This window comes from Lissotriton vulgaris, chromosome 6 (assembly GCF_964263255.1).
Source record: "Lissotriton vulgaris chromosome 6, aLisVul1.2, whole genome shotgun sequence".
Taxonomy (NCBI): Eukaryota; Metazoa; Chordata; class Amphibia; order Caudata; family Salamandridae; genus Lissotriton; species Lissotriton vulgaris.
The window spans coordinates 770,118,687-770,132,214 of record NC_141694.1 but is presented as its reverse complement, the minus strand read 5'-3'; the positions used below and the strand labels follow the sequence as shown (position 1 = coordinate 770,132,214).

Below are 13,528 nucleotides of genomic sequence, written 5' to 3'. Positions count from 1 at the left end.
AATCACACTCCACTGTACAACCGCCAGGCCAATGGCATAGTGGAGAGGGCCAACCGCTTGGTTGAGGGTACCATATCTATGGCTGTTCAAAGTGGATAATATGGTGTGGGCTTATTGTACCACAGCACATTGTTTGACTAGTGTTTCTCCTTTCGAGAAAATGTATGGAAGAAAGCCAGGCCCTACATTTACCCCTGCGTTGCTAAGTAGTACATGCCAGGAGAAGGATGTTGTGGAGGATGTGTTTATCAAAGGTAAAAGTGTGTGTGCAGATGACTTGGTCAAAATAAGACATGGTAGGCTCTGCCAAGGGTAAACAAAATGTTGGGGCCCATTCAATGTCAAGGAAGTGTTTGATAGGTATCTGCTATTGGACAATGGTAACAAGTGGAACAAACGCAAAGTGGCGTTGAACCAGAAGAGGGGTGAGGTTGTTGACAGAATTTCGATTAGTGGTGGCTGTGTTGTGCTGCATGTGGGTCTCAATGGTTTCATGTTACAGAGTGATGAAGAGTTGGCCAGAGATAGGGGAGGTCAGAAGTGATCTCATTGAGTGCCGGGGAGGTGATGCCTGCACTCCCAGTCTCAACAGCTTCTTTCCACAAGAAGGGTCCAAAAAAATCGCTCGACTTGACTTCATAGACCTCCCCATTATTTGAAGAATTATGACCAAACTGTATAAAGGTGATTTACACATTGTGCGGGCCATTTTGTTTTTCCGTGTTTACATTTTCACATACAGGTGGAAATGTTCTACTTTTTGAATTTTGCTTTTTTTTACTTCACCGCTCTTTTCTTTTCTTACCTTTTCCAGTTCATTTGACTTGATTCTGCTTTTGGGTAGAAGGGAGTGGCATGTGTAGTAATGGTGCTTTAGAATGTTGGGAATGTTTACTATATCATGCCTTGACGTTTATTTTGAATCCTCATGTGTATATACAATTAAGATTTTCCTGCCTTTAATACCCGCTCCGAAGGTGCCTCTTCAACAGTACACCAGCAAAGCCTATCCGGATACGGCTTCCTCAATAGTGACTTTGATCATAGTAACAACTGGGATTTGAAAGACAGAACTTTGAGGCTCTGTGGCTCAAATCACCACTATTCTGTATACTGAAATGCTGCTGTAGGAACTATGAGGATCTAACCAGTTCCCTCTCTCACTGGCGGAGCTGAACACATTCCAGATTGTGGTTGGCACTGGCAGCGAAGAGGTGAAAGGTGGGATGTGGATATGACTGAAAGCACACAAGAGGCATCTTTGGTTTGTAGTCACACAGCTTGTCTCACCACATGGAGTGTGTCTTGGATATTTGCATACTCTCATGAGTGATGACTCTTTTATACTACACAGAACACAAGACTACTTTTTCACTATGGTCTTATAACAACTTAAAATACATGCAGTTTTTCCATTTACATGGATTTTGCATTAAAGGTAACATTCTACAGGAAATAAGACAGACAACATTTTCACTATAGTAACTTATGCACTATGGTAAGCATTCAATGTATCAATTGTACTATTTCTTTATCTTGTTAAACCCAGAAAATCGTAATGAGACTGGTCTTGTTCCCATGTCCTACAGCAGTTGGTAATGCTCCACAACTTGAAACCTTTGTTCACACAGGATGTGACTATAACACTGCAATGGTCCAAGAGACAGATGTTACAGAACAACTTTGACGTCGTGAAGGATTCCCAATATATATATATGCAGGGGACAGTAGAAGAGCACAGTGGGAGTCCCATAAGTCAACTAAATTATATCCAACATTGCCGATGCTTTGACTAACCTGAGGCCTCTGAAGATAGAATTGGCAGAGGTCAAAAAATTCCAAGGAAGAAAGTACATTTTTTCAGGTGATACTGCAGAAGGAATTTCGGGACATACTGCAAACAGAAAACTCATTGCAAGCTGTTCTCAATTTCTGGTTTAAAGATAATGTTGACTTGGGAGCCAGGAACACAGGATAGGAGCTGAGCCCAAACAGAGAAACGCAGGTGTAGAACAGTGCAGAAGCAGAGGCTTCCTCTCAACAAGGGGGAAAGCTAAACACATGTCCACTTCATGGGTGTGGCCTTTATAGACTGTGGAATCCCTGAATCCTGTAGTAGATCCTCAGATCCGGGTATTCTCGAATCCTGTGGTAGATCCTCTAATCCCAGATTACTCAAACCCTGTAGTATATCCTCAAATTGTGCTGTGGCCAGCCACTCAGGGTTGGCATTCTGTCAAAGGCTTTTGGGGTGATGCATGGGGACAGGGAAAACAAGTGGGCAGCACACATGTTACGGCCACAGTTCTGCACTGCATGAGTCCTGTAACGCAGCATGGATGATATCTTAATTGACAAGGCCCTGAGCAAGGAGCTTATGGAATGGGCAAAAATGCCCAGGACCAGAGGTCTGTACACTTGTGGCAAGTAATAACAGAGGTAATGCACAGCAGATTTATTTTTTGCAATCTGTAGCATTACTAACCAGGAGTTTGGTAACATGTCATATACATTCAAGTACACTTGTTTAAAATGCAAAGGATCCAATGTTGAATCTTCTTTTGCTGGATCCTACACTATGAGGGATGCTTATTTGATGTGATGAAATAGATGGTGTATCACAATGCCTGAGGTTGCATTGCTTTGCCTTTGTTCAGTTTCTGACACCAATATTATTGGTGTGCACACACAGTGGTATGTACAACGAATTGTTATAAGACTGCTCAGGACACAAATTAGCTTCATAAGGGCTTATTTACAAGCCGTGCATCACTTTTTTTGACACACCAGCGGTACACCCTGCTGCCTCATATTAATAAGGACACGTAAAGCCACCCAGGGTGGCTTTTCGTATCCTTGTAAATATGGTCCCTTCTCACGCAACAATTTGAGTGAAAGGGGGCGTGACATGGGCGTTGCTGTGGGTATTCCCATGCAACACCTGTACATTCTGCCAATTTTCCAGATATTCAAGAATTCAGGAACCTGGAAATATGTCAGAATGCTACACTACCCCAGGGGAGGTGTAGCAAGGCGCAACAAGGAGAAATGTTTACAAAAAATATAGAATTATGGGCTGCTGTTATTATGCAACCTAAATTACAGGTGGGCTGGAACAATTGTTATCGTGTGGGTGCTGGCCAGTAACATCACCTTAATAACGGGCAGCTGGCATGGCACATAGGTGGTGGAGTGAGCAGGAGGGGTCGCCAGGGGATCGCTTACGAGTAAATGATTGAAAAAATAAAAAATAAACGTATTTTGCCACCGGCCGGGTCCCCCATCTGCTCCTGCTCTCCTCGAGCACAGTAAGGAACAGGAAGTAGGCCCCACTAACCAATCACAACGCTGCAATGCAGCGATGTGATTAGTTTTGAGCATCCTGGTTTGACGCTCAACCAGGGAATGGGGGCCTAGGCTTTTTCTCCATGCAGGTAACAATGCAGCCTGCATGTAGAAGGGGAAAATGCGCATGACGGGTTTGGGCGGCCTGAGAAGGTCGACCAAACAGTCACTGCACACTTGAGTGGGCAAACCACTCCGACCCTTCCACTCACCCGCCTGCAAAGCAGCAGGAAGCAGCCTAAAATGATAATAATGTAAAGTTATTATCATTTTAGGTTTCTGCTTCCCACTGCTTAAAAGCAGTGGGGTTACACTCCTCTGCCATAGCGAAGGAGTGGCCCCCTACTCACTAAAGGAAGAGCGGGTATTGGCAGAATGTGTTTGAAGACACAACAAGAGCAACAACAAGGAAAACATGTTAATGGCCTTTTCATTGTTCATCTGTTTTTATATTGATAAAAGAATATTGAAAATCTGATAAGTTTGCACAATCCCAAAATTCCCTGTAGTACAATCACCTATTTCCCACTTGATTGTACTACCGCCAATTTTGGGATTGTGTAAATTTATCATATTAACCGATAAATATTCTGTGAAAAGGTGTTGGCAATTGTACCCATGAAGACTATCTAATTTGTTGTATATGTTCTTACATCTGGCTACATTGTATTGTTTTCTTGATTTTGTACCTTTTATAAATTAATGATGTTCTTTTATCAATATAAAACAGATTTTGGAATACTTACACCCGTGTTGCTCTTCATCTCTGTATCTCTATGCATATGTTTGATTCTTTGATAAATCAGCTGAACTGTCTTTGGAATACTCCAACTCCAAGCGACTTTTATAGAGCTTACTTAAATTATTTTTTTCTAATTGATATTATTTCACATTTGAATTAATCCCTTATAGGCACACTTACCTGCTTATCTCAATGCACCAAGAGTAATGTTTCATTTGACAAGAGTACACATTTGCCAAGATCTAGCTGGTTGCAAACTCACCACCAGTCTGCCAGCACAGGCATCTATGACCAGTTGGTACTGTATATCGATCATTTTCTCACTCCACTGAAAGAAACGGTTAATGTATACGTCTTCTTTATTACAAACTGTGTAAAGATCAGTATGCACAACATTTAGTGCAATAAATACAATCACAATTAAAACTCTGGTCTAAAATACAAACGCTAAAAACAATGTTAATCAACAGCCATTCATATCATTACTTTACAAAGACAGAGTAGGATTGAGCCAAAAATGTAAATATTGTGACACCAAATTATTTTCTTGTACCTTCAAAGCAACTTCTAATTGCACATTTCAAGGACCGGACGATATGAAGTTATTATATTCTTTTTAACTCATATTTCTCAGGCTTTACTAGTTTTTCCTAAAGGGGCTGCCAAATGCAGGGATATAACTCCCTGAGGGCTATTTGGTTTTAAAATGAAAAAACTCCTGGTTTGGGAGTTTGTTTCTTGGAAAACAAAAGTGGCAGAGTTAAGCATCAAACATGGCTTCATTGCCTTGAAAGAAGCTCACGCTGTCAGTCTGTCGCTGTCAGCCGACTGACTGACCAGAGATCTTCCTCTTCTGGAAGGGGGGGGGGGATCTCTAAATATGGCACTTGTGTGACTCACTTTGTCTGCTCATAGATATGCACTTTTAACCAAAAACATTCAAAGTTGTAAGACATCAGCACAGAATCAAGGCAGTGTGTGCTGCTCCTCTTTTTACATGGTCATTTCATTTTACAGTCCAGACTTTTAGCCTAATATTCTCTGACATTAGCGCTAAAAGGGACCTTATTGATAGTTCAATGACCATTAATAAAAACGTCAACCCGAGCTCAGAAACCATACAAAACCGCCCTATCACATAGATGTTGCATCAAATACTTATCAAAGATGTTTTCATGAAGCACAATTAGGTGGTCATTGTTTGCATCTTTCCTGTCTCTTTTTTGATAATCACTCCAACATATCCCTTAGCCAGAGTCAAGTGCAGTTCAACTTTGGACATCATATTTAAAGACAGAAGAGGTAGCCTTTGACCAGAAGTGAATAATAATTTGTTAATTGCTGCCAACTCTCTTTTTGATCCTAATGCCCTATAAGATTTCTTAATCAACTCAGGATATTTCACAAATGTATCCGGTGAACCAGGGCATTACCTGGCTTACTCCCTCAATAGATGTTCACCCCTTAATTGGATTCACTAATAATCAGATAAAGGAAGGATCGTCTTCTAGACTATGGCCCGGGCGATAGCGATTAAAACTGTGAGTAGGGTTCATTCTTATTGTCCTCAAATAGCCTGCCAAAATTGAGTTCCTAAGGTTCTATCTTGGCTTTGGTATAGTGTTTCTATTGGGCTGCTAGTTGCAATAGACTGATAGGATTCAACCAGAGGTACAATATTAACTAGTCACATACGTACTGCAATTTAGTCTTCAAAGACCTATTTATTTGATTGAACCTGGATTGTTACTTGGACGACTCTCACCTCAACTACACTTAGAGAGGATGTGTATAGAGGAATAAGAAGTAATTGGAATAAACCAAAATTATTTTGGTTGGCTTGATTGATAATTTGCAAATTGTCTAGTTAAATACTGCACAGCCTCTTCCTTTGAGGGACACTCTCCCTATTTTTAGTGGTTATTGTTGACGCTCTCATTTTTTGTTCAAAATAGCAATTATTGTTGGTGTAAATAATGGATGGCTTGCTGCATGTGTCTCCTACAGAAAGTCTGGGTTCCTCAAAACCTTTACTGATAGGAACGCAGCATGCACTTTTGGACGAGTACTTGTACAGGATTTTCAGGAAGGCAGACTTGGTGTTTGATTCTTGCTTATAAAGAATGATGTAGCATTTAGGAAAGAAAGTGCTGCATAAAATCCCAAAGCTGGATATCAGTATGACAATCATTTCGACTGCCGGCAAATATTTGCCAAATGTGGTCAGATAGACTGGGATGAAGGTGATCCAGGCTATAAAGTAAATTAGAAGGCCAAAGGTGATGAATTTGGCTTCATTGTAATTTTCTGGCAATTTTCTGCCCCTGAAGGCAAATATAAAGCAGATAAATGCTAGAAGAGCTATATAGCCGAGCATGACCCCAAAGGCTACATTCGAGCCTTCGTCGCATTCCAGTATGACAATTTTTGGAAGGGAGTAGTTCTCAGTCACAAAGGGAGGGCGGAATAATAGCCAGCATGTGCAAACAATGACTTGGACCCCAGTACAGGTGGAAACTATGGTGAAAGGTTTGTAGAGGCACTTCAGAATGCTTTGCAGTTTGGGGTCAAAGCTGAAGGCCAGCAAGATCTTTAAGGATTTCAGTAAAATGCATGCAACACACAGTGTGAAGCTGAGGCCAAAGAATAGTTGCCTGGACTTGCACTGGAAGGTGGTTGGCTTTCCAACAAAAAAGAAAGTGCTCAGGAAGGAGAAGAAGAGGCAGAGTAGAATGACATAGCAAAGCAAGCCTCCAGAGGACTTCACAACAGGAGTGTTTAGGTTCCTTGTAAATATGATGCTTATTATAAAAGTCAGCATGACTCCAAGTAAGGTGAGGCCTAACAACACAACGGCGAGGCCATCGGTCCAGTCGAGGTACTCTGTCTTCTTTTTAAAACACATGCTACTGTTCACAGGTGCCCAAAGGGATCTGTTACGACATGGCAGACAGAACCCCATATCTGAAACAACAGTAAAAATATAAACATTAGCAATTTTTGAACACAGGTATATTATCTGCATACAATGTACATGCACTTGGCATATTCTTGTCTTAGTAAGATCTATACAATATACAGTGGTGACTCAACATCCTGAGAACCAGACATGATTTGTTTCAGAATCTCATTAGGCACAGGAAGTGATCAGAAGTTGTGTTACACAGTAGCATGCACTCGTACCCACAGTTGCTGCCTTCTTGAGAGAAGACTAATAAAAGTCAACACAAAAATTGAGAGGAGCTAAAATTTGCACTGTTGCTGCTAAGATTGATTTACTAAGGCTAAAGCAGTAAAACTATGTTTATTGATTTTCCAAGTATAAAATAGGTAGTAGGGAGTGTATGACTTTAACCTGCTGCATCACAGAGGCCCTTCCCGGAATGTAAAGAACATACTATAATATCTAGTGGATGGACCTAAGTGAATGCTAATTTGCCATAAGGATATCTCTTTGAGTGATCAAATACACAGCTCTTTGCAAGTTGAGGTAATCAGACAACCTTATCTCCCTCCCCGGAAAACTGGCACTGACCTTTCATATATTATCATAGATGACATTTGCAATGGCATCAGTAGAGACATCATGTATGCCATCCCTAGTGATATCAAGTATGACATCATAGATGTGAGTTCAGCAGGAATTTAATCAGTGACATGGCTGATGACAAGGTTTGGATGAACTATTATGCTCATTTCAACATTCGAACCAGCGGAGTGAAAATCAAAAATAATAGCACTCATTTACACTTGTGACTGTATCTCCTTCTTCACAAAGTGGCATGTGGGTGCTCTTGGCTTTGTGGAAAACTAAGTTGATCAACAAAGGCTGCTGAGGCTTCTGATAGTCTGTTTGGGTAACCCACCACAGCAAAACAAATTGATAGTGTAACTTTTACTTGCTTCTTATAGCACACTGTTTGCTGTGTCTAGGAGGCACGGAGACATGAGTGGTCAAGCCAGAAAAAAAGGAAGCCAGAATCATCGCGCTGGTTAGTATGGAACTACAAACACATGCAGAGGAGGAATTCCCACATGTAACAAGCTAAGTATGGAGTAGCTACCAATTTCTGTGTATGCTTGTGTGGGGAGGTATGGGTGTATTCTTATTTGTCATTAATGTCAGGAAGTGGCTGATTACTCTAACTATCAAATAAATATAGGGGCATTCATAGCATCATGCTGACTATCTCTGCATTAGAGATCCCCATAAGTGACATTCTTGTGAGGATTCATGGAACATGCAAGCTATCCATGACACACTGTTGGCACATAAGTTATGTTAGTAAGCTTTAATGGTGAGATAGTGCCTATCACTGACCTGGAGGTGGCCCACGAGTGCCATTTGTGGACATTCATAATTGACATGTGTTAGACCTGCCGTTTTTTGCAGTCACTCCCTAACATTTTGCCTTCCTCCTCCTACTTTTTGCTAAATTAATTTTTGTTGGCCTTTGGGTATTGTGCACTTTACTAATGCTAACCAGTGCTAAACTCATGCTCTCTCCTTGAAGCATGGTAGCATGGTACAATTGACTTATACACAACTGGCATAATTAATTTACTTATAAGTTCCTAGTAAAGTAGCACTACATGTCCCTAAAGCCTTTAAATTACATGCTACTAGTGGACTTGCAGGACTGGTTATGCCACCAACTTAAGTAGTCCTCTAAACATGCCTCAAGCCTGTGTGTGCAGTTTCAAACTGCCAATTCGACCTGGCAAAATAAACCTCTTGCCAGGCCCAATACTTCTTTTTAATGCATATAAGTTACCCCTACAGTAGGCCCTGGACAGCCCAAAGGGCAGGGTGCAATGTATTTAACAAGTGGGACATGTACTTGTAAGGATTACATGGATCTGGTAGTGAAAAACTCCTAAATTAATTTTTCACTACTGCATGGCCTATCTCTCCCATAGGATAACATTGGAGTTGCTTGGAGTTGACCTATGGTGAAATCGGATTTTAAAAGACAATTTCTTGTCTTAGCTGTTTGGTGCCTGCAGCCTGTCTCTGGATTACATGACTGAGTGTGATTGATAGTTTGGCCTTGAGTATTCCTCCTATACAGCGACACATAATGGGAGCGTAGGTGTGACTGGGTGGCCCATCACAGGGTAGAGGGAGGAGATCCACATATACTTGAATAGACTGTGTCCCGTCACCACACAAATAGCTGCATTCCCCCTGTAGTTATTCTTGACAGGGAAGGCAAGGCATCTGTGCAATTCAAAGGCATGCCTCTAGAAACTTCTCCTCACTTCAAAGGCACAACTGTGCATAAAAGAAGAACCTCAGACAACAACGCGTCAGTACACTTCTGTATCTGAGGATACTCTGCTAGGAAGAAGGACTGCTGTGCTGCTAAAGGACTTCCACTCTGCTGGCCTCCTGCTTTGCTGTGCTGACCTGCTGCTTGCTGCCCTCTTGCCTGGGTGAGAAGGTCTGGAGCGTACTCCAGAACACAGAGTGACTCCAAGGGTTAGTTGGCAGATATCCTGATCTGAAGCCTCAGGGATATAACAGGCTTCCAACAACCTTGAATCTGCTCCTGGACTATGCCGTCTGTGAGTCTGCCCTGCCAAGTGGTGCCACCACAGTCCTGGACCCTTGGAAGTGGACAAAAGGTGATTTAACAGCCTCTGTGGATCCATCGGAACTGACGCATCTCCTCTGCTGCATGGATTGGACCCATTGCAAAGACCCCCATTGCTGCCATGGCCCGCAGCACCTTTAGAACTATCACTGTGCGAAGCATCCTTGGTAAAGACCCCCTCATCCTTTGTTGATGGAAGCCTCAATGGCAATGTCAGACACTGAATCCCAGCACCAAAGCTCTTAGGAAATAACGCATTGCTCTGACTGTGTGCCGCATCCACAACACTGGATTTAGCATAGCAAGCCTCATCAACGGGGCCCTCGATGATGACACAAGCCCTCGCATTGCAGTGTCATTGCATCTTGGAGCCAATGCATTGATTCGACTGCGCAATACATCTTTGACCAGGATTCCAGCACCTCTTCCCAAGCCTGCATTAAAGGCACTTTGTTCAGCGGACTAACAGGGTCCCTGTAGCTGTCCCGTGCTTCAAGTCAACCTGAACTTGTAATTTTGTCCTGGTCCGGCGCAACCAGAAATCTACAGTTGGCACTTTTTGCTTTTTGAGTCTATTTTTACCCAGAAACTTTAAAAGCCGATATCTTGAGCTATACCAATTACAGTTTTTGTCATTTCGGCCTTGTTTTATTCATCAAAATATGTCTTTTTGTATCTGGTGCTATTGCTGTTCTACTGTTTGAAGTTTTGCACAAATACTTTACACATTTCCTCTAAGTTAAGCCTGACTACTCTCTGCCAAGATCCTGGGGGTTTAGCGCAGGTTAGATTGGGGTTAGCTTGTAACTCACCCTGTCTAGGATTGTACTTGCTGCTTGACCAGGGCTCACACCCCAGTCAACCAGTAGCCCAATTTCTAAAAACATGCTTTCTATTCCTGATGTAATGGTGCTCAATAAGTGAAATGTTCGTAGTCATTCATGGTTACATGCTCACTGTAACTGCATATTAGTGGCTGAGCCGTGACATATTGTTTTTTATATTCTTGGAGTTACTATGGCTATATCTGGCTTTTTAGTAGTACATCTTTGCCATATTGTGGGCATTAATGGACACATTGTAACTAACCTTTGCCAAAACGTGGTCCGTCATTGCCATATTACGACATTATTCTTGCTAACCCTGGCAAACATTGGTGAATATCCTTGTCATGTATTGCCATCCTCGGTATTTGATTCTGATGTTAAGTTGATTTGAACTGCAGAATGAGTCCATGTTTGACATTAAAAATATATGAGAGCTCTTCTTGATGTTTGGATATTGTTAGAACTGGCATCCTTGGAATGATTTCCCCTGACATTTTGCCTTCTGACCTCCTGTTTTTGACTTTTTTGCTGACTTCGATTGTGTTGGCTTTAGGAATCTGAGTACTTTACCACTGCTGATCAGTGCTAAAGTGCATGTGCTCTTTACTGAAAAAATGATGACATTGGTGTAGTGGAAGGACAAAGCAGGAACACAAGTCATGTGGTTATTGGTGAAAATACAACTACTCCTTTTTGTTGGGGAACAAAACAGAACAGAAACAAAGTAAGAATATGTCTGGGATAGTCTCTTGTGTCAGCGGGTGGGCGTAGAGGGATCTCCTTCTGTCTTACGGAAACTTCACTCCTCACTCATCACCGTGAGCAGAAAGAGAGGAAAGGAAAAATATAATTTCGAAAGTAATTGATTAGAATGGGCTACTCCATGAAGGGATGATTCACCAATGTGCCACCGCCACTAGGTAGGGAGTGCACAGCAGGGGGATCTGAGGTAGAAGGTGGAGCAGGCTCCCCCGAATTCTCGGTCACTATGCTTGGGTGCCCGTTGACACTAGCATGCTCTCTATTTTGTAGTGCTCCACCAACCCCAACAAAGGCACCAGCTGTGTTGCGGTACTTGCCTTGATCCACGACCCGTCTCCTGGGTCGTGGTGGTTGGAGGTAAGGAGTCGATGTCACTCCTTGGCTCACTGTTGACACTGCAGATCAGCTTCTCTTCTCTGCCCTCTGCTTCAGCATTCTCGGGACATGCCGTTGTTTCCTAACCTAAGTGCCCATATGGATTGCCCCCTTTTTCATGGCTGCCTTCTATGGTCCGACGTCTTCCTCTCCTCCGACGTCTGGTGCAAAGTCATCTTTACACCCTTCCTGTTGCGCATGTGCTGCCTCCTTCTTGCGTTCCATGAAGTCAAAAAGAAGGCGTGGCCATCTACATGCCCTGTCCTCCATAAAGACTCAAGTGCTTTTTCCCGTTACAGCGCGTTTTGAATCGTCTGCCATTTTGGAGTCCCGATCTGCCTCACAATTGGTTTATCCATAATTGGCATTTTTGATTTGCTTATAAGTTCCAAGTTAAGCGCACTACATGTGCCCAAGGCCTAGAAATCAACTGCTATTAGTGGGGCTGCAGAACTGATTGTGCCACCCGCTCAAGTAGCCCTTTAAATATGTCTAAGGCTGCCACTGCAGATCCTATGTGTGCAGTTTTAAACTGCACTGCCACGTCAACCTAGCAAGTTTACCTACTTGCCAGGTCCAAACCTTCCTTTTTATAACATAGAGATCACCCCTAAGGTAAGTCCTTGGCAGCTCATGGGCAGGGAGCAGTATATTTAAAAAGTAGGACATGTACTTATAAGTTATACATGTCCTGGTAGTGAAATACTCTTAAATTGTGTTTCACTACTGCAAGGCATATCTCTCCCGTAGGATAACATTGGGATTGCCTTATTGCACTGTATAAGTGTAATTTCCAATTCAAAAGAGCTGGAACTTTCAGATTTTGTGTCTCAGTAATTACAATTTAAAAACACAACTTATGGTGAAGTTGGATTGTAAATTGCAATTCTGAAAAAAACACTTTTAGAAAGTCCCATGCTCACTTTGCAATGGGATTCAAGCTAGCCTGGCTGATAAGGGGTGATGCCCTAAAACTGGAACCAGGATGCATGTTTCCTGTCTGGGGATGACCTGGCTTGGCATTTCGGGCTGGACTGTTCACATGAGGAGCAGGGTCAAGGCTGATTTGTATATTTCTGGGTCCAAACTGGGGTGACATGGTGAGAAAAATAACAATGGATTAAACTCAGATATGTGACTAGGGGGAATGTATGCATTGTTCAGCATTTTTTCCATCATAGGTTCTTTTTGTCATCCTGAATCAGATGGGTATGCCAGACGTGGGTCCTGTGCTCACTGTGCCACTGGATTCCAGCTAGCCTTGCTGATGGGGGGGGGGGGGGGGGGTTCTACCAACTCTGGGCATTTCTGGAACTGAGGGCATTCTACCATTAAGAAGGACTGCTGTGCTGCTGGAGGGGCTGCCATTTTGCTGATCTGCTTTGTTGTGTTGGCTTGCTTACTGCTGCCCTCTTTGCTGGGAGTGAGAAGAATTTGACCTGCATCTCTACATACCGGAACCTAAGTATCTGCAAGGAATTGTCAGCTAGCCTCTTATTCTCTGAAGTCTTAGAGATATCAAAGACTTCCAACCAACCTGCCCCTGCATCTGGAATCTACCATCTGTGAGTCTGTCCTGCCAGGTGGTGCCACCGCAGTCCTGCACCCTTGAAGTGGGGCTAAGTTGCTCTGCCCTCTTTGCTCCGGTGTAAGAAGGTGGAAATCTGACTATATGATTACCCACCACTTTTTGACTGGTGTTTTGCTAGTTTTCAACTTAGTTGGACTGGGACCTTGCTATTGAGGGCCCAGTCTATCTGCTTTCTCTATAAAATGGACTCCATGTACTTTAGGTACATACCAGATTGGTTACTGGGTCACCCTTGTGAGCCCCTTTATATGGTACCTTAGGTACCAAGGACATAGGTGCACCAGAGGCC

The 13,528-nt window shown here is 42.7% G+C and overlaps 1 protein-coding gene across 1 annotated transcript in view; it reads right to left on the bottom strand.

Annotated features, from left to right (window-relative positions):
- Positions 1–4,428: 4,428 nt before the first annotated feature.
- LOC147707954 (G protein-coupled receptor family C group 6 member A-like) overlaps positions 4,429–13,528 on the bottom strand; it is a 258,328-nt gene continuing 249,228 nt past the window's right edge. The window contains exon 6 of the mRNA XM_086926750.1: positions 4,429–7,051. Within this exon, the coding sequence (XP_086782876.1) occupies positions 5,955–7,051 (1,097 nt within the window). The 3' untranslated portion in view covers positions 4,429–5,954. The remainder of the gene's footprint in view (positions 7,052–13,528) is intronic.